This window comes from Panthera uncia, assembly GCF_023721935.1.
Source record: "Panthera uncia isolate 11264 chromosome A1 unlocalized genomic scaffold, Puncia_PCG_1.0 HiC_scaffold_17, whole genome shotgun sequence".
Taxonomy (NCBI): domain Eukaryota; kingdom Metazoa; phylum Chordata; class Mammalia; order Carnivora; family Felidae; genus Panthera; species Panthera uncia.
In genome coordinates, this window is record NW_026057577.1 from 94,004,221 (window position 1) to 94,031,333 (window position 27,113).

Sequence of the window (27,113 nt, forward strand, 5' to 3'; positions counted from 1 at the left end):
ACACGTTATTTTGTAGATTTTACTTTGGATCCATTTATTTACATAATTATTAAAAAATTAAAATATTAGGGCACCTGGGTGGCTCAGTTAGTTCAGTGTCTAACTCTTGAATTTGGCTCAGCTCATGATCTCACAGTTCATGAGTCTGAACCCTGCAGCAGACTCCATGCTGACAGTACAAAGCCTGCTTGGGATCTCTCCCTCCCTCTCTTTGTCCCTCCTCTGCTCATGCTCACACGCTCTCTCTCTCTCTCTCTCAAAATAAATAAATAAAACAAAGTTTTTTTAGAAATTAAAATATTTTAAAAAAATTACCTAAACAAATTATTCCCAGAGCCATACACTTGCCCACATCTAATTAACATTTATGTGAAGTTGAGACTTTAGATACTCTACAAGTGCTACAATATTAACTATTATGCTAAACTACATAGTATTAAGAGACGTAACATAGGTAAAACACCTAGAAAATCAATAAAAAAATTAGTTCCCTTTCACCAACACCTTACTTGGGGAGACAAAACATAATTCTTTTGCCATCTTTTTTCTCAGCTCATATACAGGGCTCATTTTGTCTAATTAGTGAAAACTGAATAAACCAAGGTTAGGAGTATAAACATTTGACCACAAGGTTACTTTCTGAATAATGATGAGGAAAATAAATGTCTGTTAGAATAGTTACGTTAGTCTTACATTTTCCTTACAAAAATAAAGATTTAATGAACAGATTTATTAGTTTTGATTACATAAAGAAACAAACATATCCCTTACCCCCAACATGGACACCCTATAGGTACTTCAATAAAACTATCCTCAAAACTAAAAAATCTCCTACTCCTATTTTCTGTTAACACCACCACTCATCCATTCATATCAGATGTATCCTTTACACCAGCGTTCCACATCCTATTTGGTCAAAACCTCTTGACCATTTTGCTTCTCTAAACAGTATCTTGAATCCAATGGCCAATCTTCATTCCCACTGTCACTGCCTCAGTTTGCATCTGTATTTCCTACTTGGAGTAACCAAATGGTCAAACTAGTCTTTCCTGCCTCAATATTATCTTTTGCAACATCCAATTTTCCATTATGCTTCTAGTGTTTTTATTAAAAATAAATTCAATAATGTATTCAACCTTATCAGTTTATTCAATAATTGCTTTTTTATATCAATTATTCAGTTGCTTCCTATCATCTACAATGGTTTTCAAAATACATTCTTAAAAGATTCAAGACTAAGGGGCGCCTGGGTGGCTCAGTCAGTTAAGCATCCAACTTTGACTTAGGTCATGATCTCATGGTATGTGAGTTCAAGCCCCGTGTCAGGCTCTGTGCTGACAGGTCAGAACCTGGAGCTCGCTTCAGATTCTGTGTCTCCCTCTCTCTCTGTTCCTCCCCCGCTCATGCTGTCTCTCTCTCTCTCAAAAATAAATAAACATTTAAAAAATAAAAAGACTCAAGACTCAACAGAACACCTAAGGGTGATAAAGCAGAAGGTAGATGGATAAGGTTCTCTTCTCATCCCTATTCTTCAACCTTTAATCACAGTTGCTCAGTTTGTCTATAGGATTAGAAATGTTGTTTCATGCCTTTACTCTTTGAACAGCTATTTCTCCCACCTGTAGTGCTATTCTCTCCATGCCTCAGGAAACCTCTGAGACACTGTAAAAGATGACAAAGATACAGGAAGGCCACAGGCAGTTTCTTGTTTCCCTCTCTGTTATTACAGTACTTTGTATACTTTGCTATTAATAACCTCTACCACACTTTTCATCACTTACTAACACCTGTGCCCTTGGATTAATAACTTCTCTGACCTTGTTTTCTTCATCTATAAAATGAGGATAGTAAGTACAAATATCTAACTCTCAGGGATGTTGGAAGGTTAAATGTGGTAATACATGAAAGGGCTTAGAAGAATGCCTGGACATTAGGTTTATTCAAATGTTAAATATGATTGTTATTACAAGTAATAACAGTACTACCACTACTCATCTATGTGGGTCTATTAAACTGAGCTCTAAAGGGTTATTTTTGCACCCCTAGCACACAGCTTCACATAACAACTCAATATTGGAAGGAATTAATGTATATTTTATAATATGCAATGAATATGGTCAATTATTTATTATCCTCAGGTTAAAATTTTCATTCCCTGGTGCCTTCAGCTACTTCTTTTTGCAAGAGTTATTATTTAATGTGAAACCTCTAAATTGTTTAGAGTATGCTTTTTTCAGAAAATTAGAATTAAAAGTTTATTTAATTTCTTAGAAGTGAGAGGCAAGTTCCTTCTATCTAATATATTTCAATAAACTTAAGTAACTGACTGTGATGGTTAATGGTATGTATCAATTTGGCAAGGCTAAGGAGCCTAGATATGTGGTCAAACATTATTTTGGATGTTTCTTTGAGAGTGTTTTTGGATTAGGTTAACATTTAAACCTGCAGACTTTGAGTAAAGTAGTTTGCATTCCATAAAGTGAATCGGTCTATGTATGCAGTTAGTTCAAGTCCTGTTTAGAACAAAAGACTGAGCTCCCCAGAGCAAGAGAGAATTCTGCACCAAACAGCTTCTGGATTTGAACTGTAACACTGGCTCTTCCTTGGGTCTCCAGCCTGCTAGCCCATCATGATGATTTTGAACTTGCCAGGCTTCATAATCACATAAACCAAGATCTTAACTCTCTCTATATATATAAATAAATACATCCACCTACAGTATATGTATATATATGACATTAAGTTGTAGACAAGATTATAATCATTTAAAGGAAAAAAAAAGACTTTATTTGGAAAGTTTAGAATTAAAAATATATATTATATATGTATATAATTATATAAATTATATATATGTGTGTGTGTGTGTGTGTGTATATATATATATAAATTATATGTACCAGGGAATTAAGAATTTCTGAAGTTTCATTTTACTTCCTTTATCCCCTTTTGATAACAATGTGTTATCTATACAGAGTAAAAAAATAGGGGATCATTTATGGCAGTTTTAAGTTTCAAAATTATATTTTTCATATGCTTGAGACTTAAATTTAAATCATGTACATGAATACAAAGATAAACATAGATGCTTTAAACACTGATAAAATCCAGTTACAATATAATATATATTTTTAAACTAAGTTTTCTATTTTTATAATATAGTGAAAAACTAAGTTCATTAAAAAGTACATAGGAAAATGTAATCGTTAATGATTCGTGTTCTTTCCAAATATGTGACTTAGAAGGTATGTGTTAATGACACTTAAAAAATCCATATACAATGCAACAAATAATTTATAATAACACTTTCCTTCAGTTATTAGTTTATTTACTGTCATTAATAGAAGTTCCATGAAGAGTCATCATTTAAGGAACTCTCCTGCTTAGAATCACAACCAAATTTTAAACATTTGGTCAGAGGAACATGAAAATGCCAGGTCTTGGCACAACAGGTAGAAAGAAATAACCTACAAGGTTGTATACTTCTGATAAAGACAATCTTAACAAAGCTCCAAATCAACCTTTCGGGCAAGTGGTACCTTACTCTCATTAAAGAAAAGTCCTTACTGCTGAGGGCACTGGGTCTCTGGAGTTGATTTGGAGGACACGTATACAATAGGATGTGATTTCTTACAAGTTTCCTTTTCCAATTTGCTTGCAGTTTCTTTCCTTTCTTTAACTTCTGTTTGAAGCCTTGATTCAGCAGCTAACCTACAGGCATTAAAGCATCCACTCTGAATTCAAATATGGTTAAGAAAAATTACAGAAGAAACAATCTTCTCATATAATGGGCCTCTAATGAGACATAATTGTTTGTATGTATACGAGGAAAAATTATAGGTGACTCCAATACCATTAAGAAAACTAAGTAACTGCCTCTCTAAAAGAGACTTTTTACGTCAACAGACTTAATATTTTAAATGTCCAAAGAAATATTTTTAACGCCGATAAAAGTCATGGCAAAGCCTAAATTTAAGAATTAAAATATAATGGGATGTCTACTATAAGCACACCTAACAAAAAAATTTAAATGCTAGAGCACAACTTTAATGTTAACATGACCTACAAAAGGAAAACACAAGATAAAAATAACATGGAATACTGAAGTGCATGAACACATGGCAATTTGTCTCATAAAAGAAACACAAAACTTAAATTGAATTTTAACTAGCAGAATAATCATTTATGAAAAAACAGTGAAGATATATTTTAAAAGGTTTATAAAGATTTAATAGCAAGATTATCAGTTAAATTTATAAAGCATGCAATAGTGAAGTCCCCAGTAAACCCATATTTACTATTGTAATATTATCATAGTATTGTGTGTCTAAGTTAATCATGCAACGAGCAAAAGGCTGGAAACATACTGAGTTAGCAGATGGACTCACACATACACAAAAACAAACGTTTTGTGGTATTTTATTTGTTTTTGTTTCAGTAGCCAGACAAAATTCCAACGTGCTACTTAATTTGAGTCAAACAAGTAGATACATTTGCTTAAGTAATTTTTATCAAGCAAAAAAGAGCAGAAAAAGAAATGAAGACAACACAGGTAGCAAGGTCTGCACTGATTAATTCTGGAACTGCACCTCCAGAAATATACAATGGTCAAGCACACTTACACAATGAATCACATATATACAAACATAACCTACTGACTTCATTTCAAAACTACTTGGAACTCTGTGTGTGTGTGTGTGTGTGTGTGTGTGTGTGTGTGTGTGACTTATAATTTATTTGAAGTTACTTTTTCTTTGAGAATATTAGGCTTTTATCTTATGAGACTTATAATGTTACTATATAAAAATTCAAGGAATGGAGTAATAAATTATAGATGACCTGTGAACAATGCTGACCCCTGCAGTCAAAAATCCTTATATAACCTCTGACTCCCCCCAAACTTAACTACTGATAGCCTACTGTTGATTGGAAGCCTTACCCATAACATAAACAAGTGATTAACACATATTTTATATATGTATCAAATGCTGCATTCTTAAAGTAAATCTACAGAAATGAAAATGTTAAGAAAATCATAAGAAAAACACATTTACAATAATGTATGGTATATATATATATATATATATATGAAAAAAAAAATTCGCATGGAAGTGGACCTGCACAGTTCAAACCCATGTTGCTCAGGGGTCAACAGTCCTTCTCTTAATAATAATAGCTGCTCACATTGTTGAGGTGCTTTCACTGTACAGTACCTTCAGTAGCACTGAAGACTTACTAAAAAAAAATCAGGCAAAACATACAAAACAGCCCTTTTACAAAGGTGGGCTATGTCTTACTATCTTAACTCAAATACACACTAGTAAAATGTCTTATTCTGTACCTTCCCATCAAAGACTCATGTAGCCCTAGTAGCACCTTAAAGATCATTTTAATAAGTAGACAATCCAACCTGTTTTCACATCAATATGCTTAATTTTTAAAATGTCTAAAGATACTCATTTTAAATGCATCTATCATTCCATTGCATACAGACATCCTTCATCATCTTTTTATTACCTTCTCCATTCTCATTCCTTTTTTCCCTACTCTTGGTCCTGCTACACTTGCCCTGAGCTTGTATCTTATTCTATCCTAGCTTCAGTCACTGTTACCTACCTTTTCCTTTCACTCACTTTCTCTTACCTCCCAATCTCTATTATTTTAATTTGTTTTAAAGATAAGGCCCTTAAAATGTTAATTCCTATAGACACATGTCTGACACTTCCTCTTTGAGTCACAAACTCAAACATGTAGAAACTAGAGGCTTTGAAGTTTTGATATAAAAATGAAAATGAATTACCTTTGATATTTAAAAATGTCAAAATCAAAGCTGTTTCTTGTAGACTTAGGGTAAACAATTTCAAAAAACATAAAAAAATTTCACCTAACAGTTTCTAGAAGGCTGAAATTTCTTAGACTACTAGAAAGCCCTTTTAGGACATAAGTTAATTTTTCTTTCATGGTCACTCTTGAACTAGGGGAAAAATAACCAACTATACATTTCTTGAAACCAACAAAACATTCAGAGATGTACTAGACTGTGGTATTTCTGTTTCTTGAAATAGCAAAGTGTAACTCTCGAAAATAATTCCCTTATTCAGGAGTCCTTTCCCTTTGTGATCATTTTAGTTTTTCTTAAAGTTTTAAAAAAGTTGAAGGTAGGCAGATGAAATTGGGGAATTATACTACATGCAATACTAAGAAAATAGATAAAGAAACAGATAGCACAGTTCATGCAGCGATAGAGAAGAGATGGAGAGGTCTGCTGGTTGCCCTGAGGAAAATAGGCCACTGACCTGGGAGAATTCGGGGTGTTTCCACTTCTTTCACTTAAGACTTCAGAGTCTGCTGAAACTCCTATAAGTTTTACACACTTCTTTTCCTTCCTTGGCTGAGTATCCATGGGCAGACTCTTATGAGGAGACAGAATGACTTCTGGTGTATTTACAGAAACTGTCTTTTCTATCTGCAAGTTGTTATTTTCTGAATTGCTGGGACAGCACTGTGCCTCCTCTTTCTGAGGTGGTAATCTACAAACTTCTTCCTCTACTGCACTTTTGGCACACACACTGTGAGGGGTGGTTATATCCACAGGCAGGACCTCACGCCTCTTTTTGGCCACAGGCACTTCAATTTTCTCTGAGGATAAAAACATTAAAAGTATATTCAGTCAATAAGTCAAAACAAAGACACCATAAACATAAAAAGATAGAACTAGTTATATTGGTTTTTCCTTTCCTTTTCTTCATTCTTTTAAAACCCACTTATCTCTTTATTGAAATATATTGTTTCTGTCTTTTATCCTTTCTTTTTCATAGACTTCACTAACTACATCTTTTAAAGGTTATCTGGCTATAAATTTTCCTTGGGAACTCAAAAGATTTGGCTCTCAGAAGTAACACTTATATGTTCTCTTCTGATATTGTGATAAAAGTTACACAGGGCTTTATAAGACTTCAGCATGGAGGTGAGGAAGGATGCAGTGGCTAAGAGTCAAGGAATCCAGATACAAATCCTCATAGTAGTACTCTGTAGCTGGGTGACCTGGAGGAAGTACTTAACCTCTTGAACTTTATTTTCTTTGTCTGTAAAATGGGGATTAAAAACACTTACTCCACTCAATATTGTGTGTTGTAATGACTACATGCAAAGAACAAGTCAAATTCTCTATGGCAATTTGTGCTTATTAGCCCCACCCACAAAGTATGTTCAAAATCTGAGTACTTCTACTGTGGATACCTCCCAAGTTCAAACCATAGTACATCTCACTGCAGACTACAGCAATAGACTTCTACCCCCACTGCCTAACATAGCATCATTCCACCCCCTTTGCAGGCCTACTTACAGTCACTAAATTAATTGTTTTATCTTTTCCCTATCCTCTTACCAATGTGTTTTTCATTTTCAAAATCAAAATTGTTAGTGAAGGTGGGAGAAACCATGGGTGGACATGGGGTTGGTGTCCCTGCTCTATCTACACTGTTCTTTTTATATCATTATCTTCCCTTTCTCTTGCATCAGCTAGATTCTCCCTGAATCAACTAGATTCACGACACTTTCCTCTGTTTGCAGTGTTCAGTTCAGCAGACCTTTGAAATTCATAATATGTAATTTTTAAGTAGGAAAGCCTATTAGAATCAGCAAAGAGAAAAAGGATGAGAAGAGCAGCCTTTTTAAACTATAAAAAAGCTTACTATTACTGACAACCTCCCCATTACTATTGAGAATGACATGAGTCATGAACAATAATGACAGTCTTAGGTATGTGAACAGCATAGGAGCAAAAACTGGCTGAAAATCTATAACCTAAAACATGTAACAACACTTTTTTTTTGCTTTAAGAACCATCACGTTATTAGGCTTTGTTTTTAGCCTCTTATTTTTTAATTTACAAACAGACAGTAAAACTACTCTTTTTTAGTATGTGAGATGCAAAGCCTATATATTAAGGCTATTTTCTACCTCAGTGATCAGACTTGCTAGTTGTCCTCTAATATCTGTCCCACTAGTCTTCCTCAATAATAGATCCCCCAAGAATATACTCAATAATATTGTAATAACTTTGCATGGTGACTTATCATGGGGGGGTATCATTTTATTATGTATAAATATTGAATCATTATGATATACCCCTGAAACTAATAAAATATTATATGTCTATTACACTTAGAAAAAAAAAAAAAATCCCAAGATGTAGTTGGGAATATGACCCCTGAGAATCAAGATTGCCTTTCTCAGCTTTTCTTGTAGGGGAGTCATGTGACTCGATTCTACTCAAGGATTATACTGATGAACAATGCAAATGAAGCCTAGATCCTGACACTCTGACCAGTTCTGGAATGTCTCTTCCAGACTTTTGTAAGGGGAAGAATTAATACCTATCTTTTTTAAGTCTCCATTTTTAGGTTTTCTATAAATGGTATTAACTAATAAAGAGCCCAAGCATCAGTTGCCTCAACAAAATCAAACTCTTTGGTATTATGTAAAGTGTCCACAATCTTGAATGGAAAAATCTCTAAGGTTTTCAAACCTTATCAAGGCTCTAATATACAGATATCCAACAGAATACCTATCATATTCATACATACCCAGTATCCAGTTCTCTTAGAATTTTCCTACATCTTTTGTAGGAGTAAATCTGTTTTATTAGATACAGATACATAACCATAAATTAGTTTGTAATGGGATTTGCATAAAGCTGTAGTAAGAAAAAAACTTGATATGATTTCTCAGGGTGTCTCATAATTTAAAAGACAACATAAATGAGACATGCATACCTTCAGGTTCATACTTCAGTTTTAACTCATCTAATTTAGCTCTCAGTTTCATATTTTCACTTTGGGAGAGCTGGAGGCATCTTTCATTTGCAAAAAGTTTTCTTTCAATATCCAAAGCCCGTTGGCTCTCAAATAATGCTTTCATTCGCTGGATGGACAATTCACCTTTAGTGCTTTCATTTTCTTTGCTATATAAATACAAAAAGGAGAATCAAGGAATATTAAAATAACACACAATATACATACATGTTTTATACACACACACACACACACACACACACACACACAAGGTATATTGTTACTGCAAGATCTTTTACTATATACTTGAACTCTTAGACAAAAATACATTTTTGGGGGGTTTTAGATAAGAAAGAAACAATAAACAAAATAAGCTTTAACAATAGCATTTTCAAACAAAAAAAAGTCATGCATTCTTCAAAGGAAATGGACAAAGGGGCAAAATATTATTTCCGCAGTAATGCACGTACAAATAACTTTCAAGTTTTAAATTAGGTGATATTAATCTTGAAAAATTTAGAGTATAAGTACATTTTCTGTATTAAAGTTCTTTTCACTTACCAGTCTAAAAAACTAAACCCAAAGAAATCAAAATCTTTAATTACTCATTGAAAATATTTTTTCTTCAATAACCAGCACTAATTATATCTTCAATATATCTCATCTGCCACCAATATATTTTTGTTGCTTTTCTTTTCCGGAATTTCTTTTGGCAATGTGAAAACAAAAATTTGTAGTCACTAATACTACTTATTATAAGCAAGTCAAGAGTGTGTCCATCTTTCTAACCACCCAACACTTACTTTAAGTTGTCAAGCTTTATCTGAAGTAAATCTGTATAGTAAGTGTTATCTTCTGGAGTGTCAGAGTTGACGGACTGCCTAGATTCCGTACTTTCATATAAACTCTAAAGAAAACAACAATTCTTATTACTCAAAATGAATAGCATATTAGGTTAATACAGTTGTCCTTCGAATAACACAGGTTTGAGCGGTATAGGTCCACTCATATGTGAATTTTTCACAGTAGAGTACTGTAAATGTTATTTTTTCTTCCTTATAATTTAATAACACTTTATTTTCTCCAACTTACTTTATTGTAAGAATATGGTGTATTATACATATAACATACTAAACATGTGTCAATCAACTGTTTATGTCATCAGTAAGGCTTCCAATAAACAGTAAGCTACTAATACAGTTTTGGGGGAGTCAAAAATTATGCAGAGTTTTGACAGCACAGGGGTGGGCATCCCTAACCCCTGTGTTACTCAAGGGTCAACTGATGTAAGATATTCAAACCAAATCTGGCTGCACTATTGAAGGGGTTACACATACCTTAAATTTCTCCAGGTTTCTGATTTCACCTAAGAGGTGTTTAATTTCACCGTTCTTCTGCTCCAACATGGCAAGCAGCCGCTCCTGTTGCTCAAACTCAGTTTGAGATCCTTTCATTTGTAGCAATGTCGCAATTTGTAACTGGGGAAAAAAAAAAATTACAATTCCACCCCCACCCCCCACAGATCTGAGTTGGGGAGAGGAAAATTCTAACAATAACATTTTTGGTATAATGCATATTTTGTACTATATTACCCCCTGAACTCAGTTTGGAAACAAAACTAGCTATGTCTAATTTAATAATCTAATAATTTGAAAATATTTATATAAGTTTAGTTATAGATATAACTCTGAGTACTTATCTGAATACTTAGGAGTAATATCTGATAATTATTTGTACTTCTGTGAAACATAAAATTGAAATGAATGGCTATGATCCAGAAGCATCACTTAACCAGTAAATAAACCTGCTCAAATGCTATAATGTTATACTTTATTCATCACATCCACTGTCATTAAGGGTCTGCTGGGGTTTTTCTAAAATTTTGATTAACCTCAACAGTATTATGTGGGAGAAATTATGAAGCTACTTATATTTATAAAGGTGAGATTCACAAATGAAAAGGATAGAAAGCAAAGGTAAAAGTCATCTAAGGACACTGAGGGAATCTTCAATACAAATATAAAGAAATTTATTTAAGAGCAGAACCTAATTATGACTCCACCTAAACCTGGAGTTGCATACCAGCTGAAAGGAAATTAACTAGAATCTAAAATTACCATTCCTTTCTGCCTTCAGAAAATTTTGAAGTTCTAAAAAGTATCAGTTAGTTTAAATATAGTTTGAGGAAAGCAAACAATGATATTACGTTGCAGTTATGGTCACAAAGGCAGAAAGATGACTTCTAACATCTTTAAGGACCCATATTTTGTTCCACTTCAGACTAGAGTCTAGACACATTTAGCCTAAGAAGATTCAGAATGCTACTTGTTGTCCCAATATCATGGGAACACTGGGAGGTTAATAGTAACCCAACAAATATTGAAAGAAAACAAAAAGCAAATGTGAGAAAATTTACAAAAAGTGTCATTCCTGATTGGGGAGAGCCTCAGTAAACCAGGCAGCACAATCAAAATCCTTAAAAACCACAGATCTTTATTAAGTCAGTACTTCCTTCTACGCCAAGCACCATGTAAGCATTTTACTATACTTTTATTTAATTCCAGGACAATTTAAGAGGCAGGTTCTATCATATCTACTTCATAGATGAGGTGACTGATGTCCTGAAAAGTAAAAATACTTGTCTAAGGTCACATAGCTAACAATGGACAGAACTAGGATTCAATCCCAAGTTCATCTAACACCAAAGTTTAATTATGACTTTTCATATTTCTTTGTAAATCTCACCATCCTAAATAAAAGGCAGGAAGCCCTTCGAGACTTCCAGTTACCAGTTAAGCAAAACAGTTTAAGGATCAGGATTCTAAAAGCTGGGTACAATACTACAATCTTTATAACTTCCACATGTTTTTCTGTTACTGCCTGTTTGACTAAAATGACCAAAAACTCCTTAAATCAAAACATGCCTGACTTCAGGAACTGCAAGAAAAGGAAATCTAAATCCCACTCTTCAATAAGCCTTTGCAGGAGAACTGAAGAATGGTGAGAGAGCTAGCTTCCATTGAAGTAGGAACCTTAGGGCTGTGCTAAGAGATGCCAGGACAACAGCAGGAAATAAAAACTTTTCAAGTTCTTTTCCCTACTACACAAACATTTATACATTTCTGGCAAAGTTATTGAGCAACCATTAAAAAAAAAAAAAAAAAATCAATGGATGCTAACTGTATTACTACTAAATATTTACTAAGGAATTAATTTTTTAAATAAAATACAATAGATCTTTTAGTCAATTTTAAAATGTAGATTTTTGGGGGTGCCTGGGTGGCTCAGTTGGTAGAGCGTCCAACTTCGGCTCAGGTCATGATCTCACGGTTCGTGAGTTCTAGCCCTGCATTGGGCTCTGTGCTGACAGCTCAGAGCCTAGAGCCTGCTTTGGATTCTCCTTCTCTCTCTGCCCCTCCCCACATGTGCTCCGTTTCTCTGTTTCTCAAAAATAAATAAATGTAAAAAAAAAAAAAAAAAAAAAATTTCAATTAAAAAAAATAAAAAAATAAATATTTTTTTCTAAAATCATGCAGTTCTAGGGGTGCCTGCGTGGCCCAGTCAGTTGAGTGTCCGACTTCAGCTCAGGTCATGATCTCACAGTTCGTGAGTTCGAGCCCCGCATCGGCCTCTGTGCTGACAGCTCAGAGCCTGGAGCCTGCTTCAGATTCTGTGTCTCCCTCTCTCTCTGCCCCTTCCCTGCTCATGCTCTGTCTCTCTCTGTCTCAAAAATAAATAAACATTAAAAAAGAATTTAAAAAAATAAATAAATAAATTAAATAAAATAAAATCATGCAGTTCTAGAAATAACTAAGTACATTCTTTGAATGAAAAGATGCTTTCTTTGATATATTTGTACATGTAATATGGATACAAAATAGGTTTAATAAGCCTCCAATGATGATAACTCGATACCTTCATTCTCTGCATCTGTTCTCTATTAAATGCATTTTGCTTCTTTAGTGACTGATACTTGACTTTCATACTGATGAACTGACGTTCCATTGCTGCCCTTCGATCTTCCACCTAGAAAATATTAACATGTGTAATTATTCTTGTATTAAGTGAAATGCCAATTTAATCAATGGAGTATTTGTTAAGTACCTCTGCAAACAAAGAGTTGCCTTTACTACTGGGGTCCAAGGCTTGCTGGAGGGCCTGGTCTAACTGCACCTGAAGATCTTGATTTGCTACACGAGCTTTCTAAATTTAAAAGAAAACAATTTAGCTGATAGGGGTTAAGTTAGCAGGGAAACAACTTATTATAAATTGGAAAAAATAATGTTACCGTAATCACAGTACCTCTAAGGCATTATAGTAAGAAACTGCTTCTTTCTCTCGCTCCTCTTTTTCTTCTTTAAGACGGTCTACCTGGCGCATTAAATTAGTACTAAGAAGTTCTAGTTGTTCTTGTCTATACTGTAATTCATTCACTTCTTCTTTGAGGGTAGTCTATTCAACAGGAATTGAAAAAGAGGAAATTCTCCTCAATAAATCTTTCATTTAGCAGCTGCTCAGTTTATCAGCCGTGGTTCAAAACTAAAACTAAAGAACTAGTCAAAGGTTGTAAGGTGCATCATAAAATAATAAAATTATATTTTTCAGCAGGGAACAAAATGAAAAGGTATCTTTCTCTCCTATGAAGTTAAGACTTTAATTTTTAATTAACCTCAGCCTACAATAAAAAAAAACCTACATTCATATGCATATCAATTTCCATGAAACCAACATTTATATAGGGTTTTTAGACACAAACTAGGATCAGTTAATGACTCTAAATTCTTCCAGAGGTTTCATTAATCGGAAGGTAGTCTGCTTTACATAATCACATAATTTAAAGCTTTACTATGCATGAAGTAATCCACCTAAAAACTCTCTAAAATATTTTTTAATTAGTTACATCAAAATTAAGCCAAAAAGTATTTCAGCCTTAAAATTATAACAAAAACATGTAACAAAAATATGCAAGAAAAAAAAAAACTCTAAGAACATACATGCCATAAATATTACCTTCATACTTTCCATTTCAGTCAGCTCAATTTGAAGAGCCAGCATCTCTGAAGACATACTTTCGTGTACACGCTCAGACATTATTCTCATTTCCTCTGATTTACATGAAAGGAGTTCCTTCTGATGATCTACTTTGTGCTTCAGCTGCTTTTCACTAAGCCTAGCTTCGTCTAATTCTGCTTTTAGTTTTTCTAACTAAAGTAAAAAAAAAAAAAAATTGAAATCTTAAAAAATCAAAAGGTAATTGAAGGTCATCAGAATATATAGTTGCAGTACAAATTATTCTGGTAACTGCAGTATAACTATTTTGGAAGACAGTCAAGCTGAACAAAACAAATTACATTTTCATATAGTTCTAAATCTTGGAAAACTGAAAATATATAGTTTAAAGGGAACAAACTTATAGCAGAAGGATGAATTTTTAAGGTAAAGCCTAGATTTAGCCTATTTCATTCCTCCTATGTAAAACTGGTAAATGATTGTATCAACCATTCCTGGGTTACTGTGAGCCTCTCAACTGAGATCAGGTGGGTAAAACATATAACACAATGCCTAGTATTCACTACACGATTTCTGTTACCAACAAAAAACTTTTGCTTGATGTCCAGGGTTACAATTATCATCTATATTGAATTATCTTCAATTGGGTATCAACTTTCTTAGATTATATCCTGATATTTTCTATTTAAAATATAAGAGCCTTTTGACTTACTTTCCCTTTCCTATTTTCATAATGTGAAAAAAAAAAAAAATAGCTGAATGATCTATGTTGGAGTGACTGACTGACCCAAATTTACTACATGATGAGACGATTAGGGTTTCCTATTTGGCCAAGGCTAGGCATCTTTTATAATAGTGATATGCTCTGTCTTACAAACATACAAATAGTCCATATTAGTAATCAAACTAAGTCTGGACTTGGCCACTTGGGCTACTGTGTGAAGAGTGAATGTTATGAATAGCAACGATGGAGGCAGGCTACCTGGATAGAAGGTTACAATAGTAGTCTGGGGGAGAGATGATGGTGATCTGGACTAGAATGGTAACAGCACACATGGATGTTTTATAGATCAGGTTCTTAGAACTTGTTGATGGATTATATGTGAGAAAGAAGTGAAAAATTTCAGATAAAATGTGAAAATTTTGGCACAAGTGACTTGAGAACATCCATTAAGACTGAAAATATTTTTTGACTAATTTAGTCTTTGCTCCACCAAAAAGCCGTCTCTTATATAGGTGGCTTTGCCTCAGACTCTGAGTATTTCCTACATTACTCTTTTATTCTTTTTTGTTTACATAATGAAAGCCACTGCTAAAATGAAAATAATGTGGCGAGGAGCGGGGGAAGAAGAATGCATCATTATCAGCCATTGGTGTCTCAACTTAGATTAGTTTCAGACAAGGTGGATTACTGTTTACCTGAATGAATGTAAGATGATTCTATTACCATGAAAGCATATTTTGATAGTCATGTTTTTCTGACAACATTTTAGGAAAAAATATAACCAGCTCAAATATATAATTTCAATGACACCATTACTTAAAATAATAAAACATAAAAAGAGAGTCAAAGAAATTAATTAACAGTATAGGTGGTACAGATACATAGAAATCTTGAAGGACGATACACGTAACAATGAAAATTAGAAAACAGGCTTCTGAGAAAATAGGCAAAAAGTCAGGAGAGGTTTTGTAGAGAGGGGTCTGGGAAGTAGGGACTCTATACAAAGAGGAGCCATGATAAAGGTCTGGATTCCTTAGAAGTAACCTGAAGGCACTGGATAGTTGGGGGTACCAGAAAAGAATGGACAACTTGTATTTATGCATGAAATGAAGCCAGTATAACATGTCATTAGACTAAGAACAGCAACATGGACTTTAGAATCAGACAGCTTCAGTTCAAATCTCGACTGATTTCTGTGGTTTTGTCCAATTTACTCACTCTGTTTAAACATTGATTTTCTCATCTGTTAAATGGAGACAATCATGGTATCCTCCTTAAGGAGTTGTTGTAGGAGGCAGATCATATGTTATCAGTTAACCTTCAATAAACAAACTAGAAAGTATCAATTCTAATGTATGTTATTTTACAATAAATAAACTACCGGTTTCTTCTGTAGAATTACAAAGTATATCACTAGTTGCAGTGAAAACTAGGAACCCAGTCTTTCTAAAAGGGGACTGCCATACTATGCACTTTAAAAAAGGTCATGGTGGTTAGTAAACTAAAACTCCATTCAAATACCCAGTTAATAAAATTAAATAACTGTATTCAATTAGTACAATGTTATTAATACAAGTCCCTCAGGTAAACTTGTTTCTCAGTGTTCCCACTCCCAACATTATGATGGAACCCTTGATCTCAGCTATTATGAATAGACAATATCAAGAAAATCATCATCACCTAACATTTACAGATTGGTAATTCCATAAGCATGAAATATTTTTGTTTTGACATACATAGAAATCCAAACCTTAGTTTTTAGTTCATTCACTTCCTGTCCATGGCTTCTGCTTAGTTGTTCTTTTAATTGCTCCAGATGTGTTTTCTGTTGTTGTTTAACAGCTTCACATTCAGAGCTCAAACTTTCTAACATTCGACTCTTAAGCTCAACTTCTCTCTGAAGAGTATATTTTTCTTGTTCATAATTCTGAAAACAGATTCAATTATAATCCAATTACGTAAAACTAACTTAAAGCCATCATATATAAGCACTTCTCACCTTGAACTGTTTCATTCCTACTTCACCTATTTGCTGCTTTCTACCTAACCAGCACATGTTAGATATGGAGTAACTTTGTAGCTAATCAGTCCTAAGAAAACCCAGAGGCTTTCAACCCATGCTACTCATGTGGTAATTGCTTCTATTCCCTGTTAAGGAAAAAAAAGGTGTTCATGGAATGTCAACATGTCAAGTAATCTCTGCTAGGGAAAACAAAAACAAAAATAAAAACAAAACAAAACATTTTATAGCACTTCAGCTTTCCTAGTGAGAATTACTTGGTTTCATAATGATATGCTCTACTTATGACTCTGAAAATAAAATAGTGGACTAGGTAAAAAATGAAATACTAAATTAGACCTTTCAGAATGTAGTCATCTGAGAAATGTTCACAAGTGACTTCTCAAATGAATACAGTGCAGAGATAAAAGGAGGATTTAAGAGGGCTTTTGCTTCTGACAGGGAAGTTTAAAGATTAAAAAAAGCATTAGTTCAAACTCCTTCAATAAGCTGTTAAAAATAAGAGAAAATTAAATAAGAGAAAAATAAGCAAGTTATTTTTACTTGCTGTACTTAAATATTGAGATCAAAGTTTAACCATATTACTGAGCACTTACTACATAAAACGGAAAACAGATTAATTCATTCTTTCAATAAATGTGTGCCAGACACTACAGATACAGCAGTGAACAAGACAAACAAAATTCCTTCTCTCATGGAGCTTATAATCTGATTTAATTAGCTGGATCAGTGAATGATGGCAACTTTACAAAACAGTCAGGGAAGGTCTCTCAAGCTGAGGTAACATTAAACAGAAATGTAAAGGTTGAGGACTCAATCCAAGGGTTGGGACAGGGAATGAGCAATGCAGATGAAGGCAACAGCTCATGTAAAGCCTGTAAGGCAGGATTAGTATAGCTAAGAACAAGGAAAAATAGTTAAAGATGAGGTCAAAAGTAGTTAAAGATGAGTAAAGTAGTTGCCATGAGTCAGATCACATACAAATCTGCAAACCCCGGTAAGGAGTTTAGATTTTGTTGTAAATATAATCGGAAGTCATAGGTGGGCACGTGTGTGTGTTTAATGTTTATTTTTGAGAGAGAGTGCACACAGGAGCAGGGGCAGAGATAGAGGGAGAGAGAGAATCCCAAACAGGCTCTATGACACACTGTCAGTGCAGAGCCCAACGCAGGACTTGATCACTTGATCCCACAAACCATGAGATCATGACCTGAGCCGAAATCAAGAGTCAGATGCTCAACCAACTGAGCCACCCAGGTGCCCCCATAGGAGTGATTTTAGCAGGGCTGTAACATGATCTTTTGTTTCTCTTTCAATGGCCAGTTGGCTGCTGTGTGAAGAATGAATGGTATGAAAGGCAATGAGGGAAGCAGGCAACCTGGTTAAAAGGCTACAGTAGTCTAGGGGACAGATGATGGTGGTCTGGATCAGAATGGTCAGTAACATAGATGGATGGTCAAGTTCTTAGATCTTCCTAATGGATTAAACATGAGAAATAAAGGACACAAAGATATTGAATAAAACTCCTAGAAATTTGGCTTAAATTATTTACGTTTACTAAGTAAGCTAAATTGCAAGAGAATGTTTTGTTAGCAGGCAGAGAATCAATGATTCTGTTTGTTACATTTGAGATGCCTATTAGTAGGCAATGGAATATACAAATCTAGACTTTAAGGGTAAAGTAAGGACCTGGTATAGTGTCATAGGACATTTAGGTATTATCTAAAGCTATGAAACAAGTGAGGTCACCAAGGAAGACTGCAGACAAAATAAAATCTAAAATCCAGTATGAGAACAATAACTTTCCAAATTCAGAACACACAGGGTCAGAAAGAATATTAGGAACTCATTTACTTCAGTTCCTTTTATTAGAGATGGGGGTGAGTAGGAACTAGAACTAAAATCTTCAAAAAGGAATCAAACTAATATTAATAATTTCTAGACAATACAAATCTTCAATAACTAAGCACACCCTTATAAACAGAGGAGCCCAGGGTCCTACCTCAGTCATGGTCATCATTTCATTACGACATTTATCCAACTGATTCTGCAACTCATTTTGGCTCTCTACTAGTTGTAAACCATATTGTGCAGCTTTTAGTCGCTCTTCTTCAACCTCTTTGAGCTTGCATCGAAGATCCGCAATGATATCTGCCTCCATGATTTTTTTTTGCTTCTGGTCTACTGTAAACAGAGGAAGTGTAAGTACTTAAGCTTAAACAAAATACTCCATACAATAACAATAATAAAAAAAATAGATATATCTTTTCCCCTAATACTACTGACATACAGAAAAACATAGCATCAAAGATATTATTCCTGACTTTTAAATGGTCAAATTCACTTGTTCTAAAAGAAAGGTCTGTTAATTCCATTACCTGATTTGAGACCAAATCACAGAGGAAAACAAAAACAAAACCTGAACACACTTGTTTCTAAGAAATGCAGGGAACTGTTCAGTTGTGTGCTAAGCTTCTTAAATACTAAGGTTGGATGGGTCTCATACATCACTAAACAGGTAATCAAGTTAAGAGAACAATGAAAGAAATCAAGAAACTTTATAGTAACATGACTGCTAACTTAAAATGTAAGAAGGCAGCTTTGAATAAGGTTTGTAAGGCAAAGACTCTCAGGCCCACAATTTTTTGAAACAGTGTTAACTTCTTGAACACATTAAATATGCTTTATTGACAACAGGCTCCTAGTATTTTCCTAGTTATTCATAAGAAGACATGCAAAACAGAATCACGTTCAGAGTAACTAAAGAACATTTCTCATTCTAGATTTCTAATCAATGACTGAAACATTGTGTATAGAAACATTCCACTGTAACTGGACCTTACCTCATGATCCTTTCCAAATTGGTCCCAGTCTCTCAGACCAGATTTAAACTCAGCTTTGCATTCAAAGAGCAACAGGATTTTAATAAGGTGTTTCCCCACTCTCCAGTCAATGTAGTCATTCATTCACCAAATATATTTTTTTAATGTTTTATTTTTGAGAGAGAGACAGAGACAGAGTATGAGCAGGGGAGGGGCACAGAGAGAGGGAGACACAGAATCCAAATCGGGCTCCAAGCTCTGAGCTGTCAGCACAGAGCCCAACATGGAGCTTGAACTCACAAACCGTGAGATCATGACCTGAGCCGAGGTTGAACACTTAACCAACTGAGCCACTGAGGCGCCCCCAACAATATTTCTTAAAGCCTGTGTGCTGAGCTCCATTCTGGGCATTTCAGATCCATCAGCATCCAAATGGACCAAAAGAAAAAGCACTCTTCTTTCATGAAACTTAACTTTCAGTGGAAGGAGATAAGCAAAAGTAGTATAATAATTAAATGCATTAAAGTGGAAATAAAATTAAAAAAAGAACAGGATAAGGGAACTTAGAAGAGGTAGGAGTATTGTAAGTAGGATGAAATCTAAAATAAGCATTGGGGGAAAAGCCCTCAAGGGACTTAGGAGCAAAGCCTTGCAGAAGGTAAGAGAATTAGCCATGTACCTTTTTCCAGAAAGATAAAGGAATAGAGGTAGAAGGGTAGCATTAAAGTGGAAGGAAACCCAAGGAATGAACAAGAATGAATTTAGATCAGAGGAGAGAATAGGCTAATTGGGCTATTGTGAGGACTTTGGCTTCTACTATGGGTGAAATTGAGATTCATTACAAAGTCTGGAGTAGAGATCTGATACATTTAAAAGGATCATTTTGGCTGCTATGTTGAATAGTTTGGAGGGGAGCAAGTGAAAGACCAAGTGAGATGATTGCTCACATGAGAGTGGTTATATAAGGAGTACGGAGAAATGGTCAAATTCTGCATGAAGCTTGGACATAAACCCAACATGATTTTCTAACAATTAAATGTGGGGTATATAAAAAAGAGAAAAGTCAAAAATATCTCCAAGGCTGGCCTGAGCAACAAGTAGAGCAGATTTGCCATCAGTTGAAGCCACAAAAATTGTGAGCAAAAATTGTTTAAAAAAAAAAAAAATCGGGGGCTTGGGGTGTCTGGGTGGTGCAGCTGGTTAAGCGTCATGATCTCACAGTTTGTGAGTTCGAGCCTTTCATCGGGCTCTGTGTGACAGAGCCTGCTTAGGAGTGTCTCTCTCTCTCTCTCCCTCCCTCTCTCAAAATAAATAAACTTAAAAAAAAAATCAGGGGCTTATCTTTTGGACATCATATATGTCAAGTAACCAGTTGGCTATACTAGTAGAAGGATCTGGGCTGGTAATATAAACCTAGGAGTTATTAACATAAATCCTTGAGCCTTGGTATCTCCAGAGTACAAGCATAATTAAAAAGAAGAGGACCAAGGTTTGAGGCATTAAGAGGTGGAAAGAAGAAGTAAAGTGTACTTAGGCATGACCAATGAGGTAGGAGGAAAACCAAGAGCATGTGTTACCCTGGAAGCCAACTGAAATGGGTGGAGAGAATGGTGGGAAAATAGGAAAACAAGTAGTTTTGCTGCAAAGGAGACTACTAGATAAACAGGGCAGTAGCTGAAAGGGGAATAGGTTTGTCTTTTAAAAACAAACAAAAAAAAAAATTAAGAAAAAATAACAGCATGTGTATACGTCATGGGATAGATTCAGGAGAAAAGAAAAACTGATGCTAGAGAGGTCATGGCAAACTGCTAAAGAGATGAAAAGACAATGAGGTCTAATGTACAGGGACTGATTTCAGAAAGGAGCATGAATATTTCATCTAAAGTAAGGGAAAGCAAAGTATATGGGTACAGACATTGATAAGTAGGTAGATTAGTGGTGGAAGTCTGCATAAGTGCTCTTCTAACTGCTCCAATTTATCAGTGAATCAGGAAGCAAGGTCATTAAGAATGAAGATGAAATGGGAGACATATGATTTTAGAAGACAGAGGGAAATAAAAGGTATCCTAAGTTATCCAGGGTTGGCAGTTACTGCTCTAAAATAGAAGACCTTTCCATGGGTGCCTGGATGGCTCAGTCGGTTGAGTGTCTGATTCTTGATTTCAGCTCAGGTCATGGTCTCATGCTTCATGGGTTCGACAGCTCCATGTGCTGTCAGCTTGGGACCTGCTTGGGATTCTCAACCCCTCTATACCCTTCCCCTGCTCACTTGCAGACACTCCCTCTCTCTCTCACACAAAATAAACAAACTTTAAAAATAAAAGACCTTTCCAAAGCCTGGCGATGGGGCTAGGCACTAATTATTGCATTGTTAGTAATAACATATACTCTGTGAGGATCTACTATTTGCCAGGCAGAGTGCTTCAAATGAATTATCTCATTTAACGGACCTAAGTTAAATATTATAATCGACATTTACAAAAAAAAAAAAGGGGGGGGGGGAACTAGCCCCAAGACATCCTGGCCAACAATGTCAAGGAAGCCAAAAAACTAGCTCTCATTCATTCAAAGACTTGCTAGAATTCTTACTGTGTCAGATACTATGCTATTACTGAGGACACAATGATGACCCCAAAACTAGACAATACCCCTGCCTTCTTGAATGTAACAGTCTGTTAGTGGAAAGGCATTAAATCAAATAAATGAACTGTAAAGATTTATAAGTGTGGTAAGTGCAAGAGGGAGAGATGTATCAGGCTGTAACATGGAGGTGCTGTCCTCAATTGGGAAGTGGGGTGGGGACAGAGCAGGGTTAAGTATGGGCAAGAAAGATTTCGCTGAGGAAGTAACTTTGCGGCAAAGGTCTGATGGATGAATAAGAGTTAACCTATAAATCTGCAAAGAGGTAGCCAGGGTTGAATAACTACAGCTAACAGGTGCCAGACATCGTACTTGGTGCTTTGCATATGGTATCTAATTCTCTCAACAACTCCGTGAAGTATAAGGTATTTCCCCCATTCACACATGTGCAAACGGAGGCACAGAAAGGCTTAGTAACTTGGCCGGGGTAATCAGTAAGTGGCTGAGATGGGAACGAGGGTCCAGCTCCGAAGCCTGGTGCTCCTAACCACATTTTAACCTCTCAGAAACATAACAAAGCATTCAGGAGGCAGGGAGCTCAGGGATTCAGGCTGCCTTAGCTCTTATTCCACTTCCACAACTCACTGGCAGCATGAACTTGGACAGTTTAAGGTCTTCTTTGCTCATCCATAAAGTAAAGACAGCAATATCGACCTAACAGGGCTTTTGAGAATATTACACCAGCTAAGGGATGAAAAGCAATTACAACCTGACACGCAGCTGTCTGCGGCTGCGCTGTCCAACGGAAATAGAATGCGAGCTACATCTGCGATTTTTAATTTTCTAGGAGCCAGGTTAAAAAAAGTAAATACGGTGAAATTCATGTTAGTAATATTTTATTCAGCCCAATACATCCAAAAACACTATCATTTCAACATGTAATCTTTATAAAAATTATCAAAGGGCCATTCCTCCTTTTGTGTAGTCTTCGAAATTCAGCCTGCATCTTCCATTTTACAGCACTTCTCAATTCAGACTGCCACTAGTGGCTAGCGGCTACCGTACTGGACCGAGCGGACCCGGTGTTTGTTATCACCCGGAGGCCCAGGCGAGCGACCCCGTCTTCCGTACAGAGGCAGAACACCCGGAGGTGGCCACCCGGCCCAACGGAAGATTGAGACCGGCTCGGAACCTGGTTGAGAAGAACTCCGGGTTCCGCTGAAGAAGTTGTTCCTGCTAAAGGCCTCCGCCGTGACCCGGACCCCAAGTTTCCCTAGGCCCTGCTTTCCCCCACTCCCCAGAGAGCACTCCCCTTGGCCGCTCCCACAGCTCCTCTCCACACGCACCTCCCTCCAGGACCCTTGCCCCTACCTCTCTCCTCACCCTTTTCCCCCGCTGCTGCAGCCAGCCGCTCGAGACGAGGGCTCACGGCGCCCAGGTTCGCGATGGCAACCCCACTTCACGACCAGAGTCGTCTACACATTCATTCAGCTAGTTCTCAGGTAAGCGCCAGGGCTTTTTGAATGCTGTTCCCGCGAGAACTCACAGGTATCGCGAGATGTTCCCCTCAAGCCGCGCGTTAAGGAAAAACTGGCAGGAACCTCCAATTGAGCTCCCCGCTCCGCCTACTGCGACTGCGCACATGCAAGTGGCCAGACTGGGGCTTTGCGCAGGCGCAGACGTAGTTCTTTAGCTGATCGGCTTTACTCAGAGTTGTTCTTCTGCGTGTCTTCCGGCGTCCGCTTTGAATTGCCATATTGTTTGTTTATTCGCCATTACTTTCGGGAGAGACAGTGTCACTAAAAGGCGAGACAGTGGGAAAATCTGTGGTGTGCAGAAGCCTCCTGCTTCCTACCGCAGACTGGCCGGCTTGCGCTCAGAGGGCCATGCCCTCACTTATCTCCCCAGGGTTCCAGGAGTCTGAATCAGTGTGATAGTGCCTAAACTCATCAAAGGACAGAAGCACAGTTACTGTTATAGAACAGGATGACAGGTATCATTATAATGGCATTGACATTTGTCAGTACAGTGTTAAATTCTATGCGGATTATATCAGTTAAGTCCACAAACAGCCTTAGGAAGTAGGTAGTACCCTCTCTTTTCTCTAAAGAAAACAGCCCCAAGAAGAAAGGTATATTGGTCAAATGGAAGAGCTAGAATTTGAACTAATGCAGCCTGCTGCTAGAGGCCAAGCTCTTGCGTACGTGTTTAAATAACGAATTTATGTTTTGTAAGCGTGATGTCTATTCATAATTCAAAAATTTAAGCAATCAGAACTAACAATAGCCAGAATATACTGAGCAATTCTGAGTCCTAGTAATTGTTCTAAAGGTCATGTGCTTTGAGATCATCTTTCTTGCCTACTTGAGCCCTTGGCCATAGCTCCTCTCTTTTTCATCATCAGTGTTTTTCTTCCTTGGTGGATCTTAGCAGCAAATAAGCATGCTGTAAGGACTTACATCTCAAAAAATAATTCTAATCTTCCTTGACTCCAGCCAGCTATTTGCTTCCCTTGATCACAAAATTCCTGGGAAAAAAATTGATATTGACTATCTTCATTATCTTACCTTTTATTCTTACATTTTTTTCCCACTTAAGGTTTGGGTCCCCACAAGTCCAGTAAAAATGGCTGTTCTCAATGTCACCAGTGAGTTCTGTCTTTCAAAATTTATTACTTAGTCCTCATTTCTCTTGTATTATGGCAGAGGTGATCAGTCTTATTGAGTCTGGCTTTAGGTCTTAGGGTGCTACACCCTCCTTGCTTTCCTCTTTTCAGTTTCTTTTGTGGACTTCTAGTTCTTTTTTTAAATTTATTTATTTAAATTCAAGTTAGTTAACATACAGTGTAGTGTTGGCTTCAGGAGTAGAGCTCAGTGATTCATTCATCTCTTACATGTGACACCCAGTGTTCATTCCAAAAGGTGCCCTCCTTAATGCCCATCACCCATTTAACCCATACCCCCCACTCACCTCCCCTCCAGCAGCCCTCAGGTTGTTCTCTGTATTTACGAGTCTTTTATGGTTTGCCTCCCTCTCTTGTTTTTATGTTATTTTTCCTTCCCTTCCCCTATGTTATGTTATGTTTCTCAAATTCCACACATGAGTGAAATCATAAGCTATTTATCTTTCTCTGACTTACCTCGCTTAGCAGCATACCCTCTAGTTCCATTCATGTTGTTGCACTTGGCAAGATTTCATTGTTTTTGATCGCTGAATAGTATTCCATTATATATACATACATATATATGTATATATATGTATGTATGTGTGTATATATATATATGTACGTATACACACACACACACACACACACACACATCTTCCTTATCCATCCATCATTTGATGGGCTTTTGGGCTCTATCTGTAATTTGGCTATTGTTGCTAACGCTGCTGTAAACATTGGGGTGCATGTGCCCCCTTTGAATCAGCATTTTTGTATCCTGTGGACCTCTAGTTCTAACTGAGTGAGGCCAGACAATGAAGGGTTGACATAGGTTTGAAGACTGGCAACAACTGATACCTTCCAGTTGCCTAGCAGATGCACTTTGGGTCTGAATGAGCCAGGTGCTTGTTCATTTGTCATCACTCCCGTGTTCTTGAGTAAATGAAATTCCATTTTCCCTATCATTTAACAAAGATTTCTCAACCCAACTCCATAAGTAAGACAACATTCTAGCCTAGGTCAACCATGATCTGAACTTCATTTTTTTTTTTTTTGTTACATGAGAAGGTAGACCTACATTTCACTAATGTTTATTCCAAATCTAGGTTTTAATATTTTAAACTTAACTGAGTGGCCACAATGTGTTAAGCATAGTGGAAGGAATTCAGAGATGTGATAATCCCTACCTCTGTCTGAAAGATGTTCAGAATACAGTAGGGGACTAAAAAATAAAACATAAATAACTGCAGGGCTATATATTAATGCCATGTGAATAGTACATACCTTACACTAAAAGAGTTGTGTGAAGGGAGAGGTCAATTTTGTGTGGGTGCTCCTTTAATGTGTCACAGTGCAGGTGATGCTTGAGCAGGGCCATTAAGGATGGCTGAGCTAAGGGGAAGTGCATTCAAGGGGAGGGGACATTAGCAAAATCATAGAAGTTAGCTATTTCATAATTATGGTCATTCCTTAGGAACAGTCTGGATAAGTTGTTACCACTACCACCATTGGACACTAGATGTCACAATTGAAATAATTCTAGATGGTCCCTGCTTGTTTGGAAAACTTGATTAAGATTCATAGTTCCAAATACAGATGCACATACCCAGATGAGGTCCACAGACCATGCACTAAATGCCATGGGTCAGAAAAAAAAAGCATATTATCTGTCATTTTCAGTTTACATAATGTGAGATGAGATTTTGCTTCCTCACACAGGTTTTGGATTCACCAAGCATAGGCAGGGAGTTTAAATGATGGGAAAGAACAACCCTCCTTCCCAATACAATTTTTAATATTATAGCTGTTCAAAACTAGAAGAGACTGCTATTGTGAACTGGCCATCATTCCTTCACTATGACTGTTCCAGTGGAAATAAGAGGATTGTTTACCAGAAATGGTGTTGAAAGAGTGTTGCATCGTACTGAAAGCTGTGTGTATTTTGACATGAACTAACTGAATGACTAAATTTGCTTTTGGTATTATAGGGGAATAGTCTTTGTCCTCAAGGAATTTAGAACTTAGTGAAAGAGGCATTTACCAAAATGAACTCTTACTGAGAGTATGGTTTAGACTTTCTTATTCATTTATATTATTAAGTAAAGTTCTCAGCTAGTTTGGAGCACTAGACAAACAAGAACAATACCAAGGCTCTATGACACAGTTTGCAAATAGAAACTGGATAATTTACAAAGCTCCATAATTCATAGGATGGGCCAAGAAACGAAGTTTTAGAAGTTACATTCAAGGTTGTGGTGATTGAAACCCAGAGAATGGCTGAGATCAAGAAAAAGTCTAAGAGAGAGAAGAGAGGGCTGTGTGTAGGACTTTGGTGATTGTCTTAATCCACAGAACAGGAGAAGAGTAAGATACTATAGCAGCAACAACAAACAACAACAAAAGAACCATTTTAAAAGTGACCAGGAAATTTAACCGTCACAGTTATTGCATTAATTAGATATCTACATGAATGACTGTACCAGGCAGGTGGATTTGACTCTTT

General features: G+C 36.2%; 1 protein-coding gene across 6 annotated transcripts; it reads right to left on the bottom strand.

Moving 5' to 3' along the window:
- Positions 1-3,303: 3,303 nt before the first annotated feature.
- On the bottom strand, positions 3,304-23,559 carry SPDL1 (spindle apparatus coiled-coil protein 1). 6 transcript variants are annotated; one of them, XM_049647812.1, is made up of 12 exons: positions 23,320-23,488; positions 18,549-18,730; positions 16,277-16,453; positions 13,803-13,997; positions 13,095-13,244; positions 12,897-12,995; positions 12,708-12,818; positions 10,130-10,270; positions 9,596-9,699; positions 8,775-8,962; positions 6,294-6,636; positions 3,304-3,708 (listed from the first exon to the last, which is right to left on the bottom strand). In XM_049647812.1, exons 2-12 carry the CDS (start codon positions 18,705-18,707, stop codon positions 3,561-3,563), a joined length of 1,815 nt encoding a protein of 604 aa, XP_049503769.1. In that variant the 5' UTR covers positions 18,708-18,730; positions 23,320-23,488; the 3' UTR covers positions 3,304-3,560. The 6 variants fall into 6 exon arrangements, with proteins under 6 accessions (XP_049503769.1, XP_049503768.1, XP_049503767.1 ...); XM_049647811.1 differs by lacking the exons at positions 3,304-3,708; positions 23,320-23,488 and adding an exon at positions 23,495-23,559 and having other exon boundaries at positions 4,401-6,636; XM_049647810.1 differs by lacking the exon at positions 3,304-3,708 and having other exon boundaries at positions 4,401-6,636; positions 18,549-18,727; positions 23,332-23,488.
- Between the last annotated feature and the right edge of the window lie 3,554 nt (positions 23,560-27,113).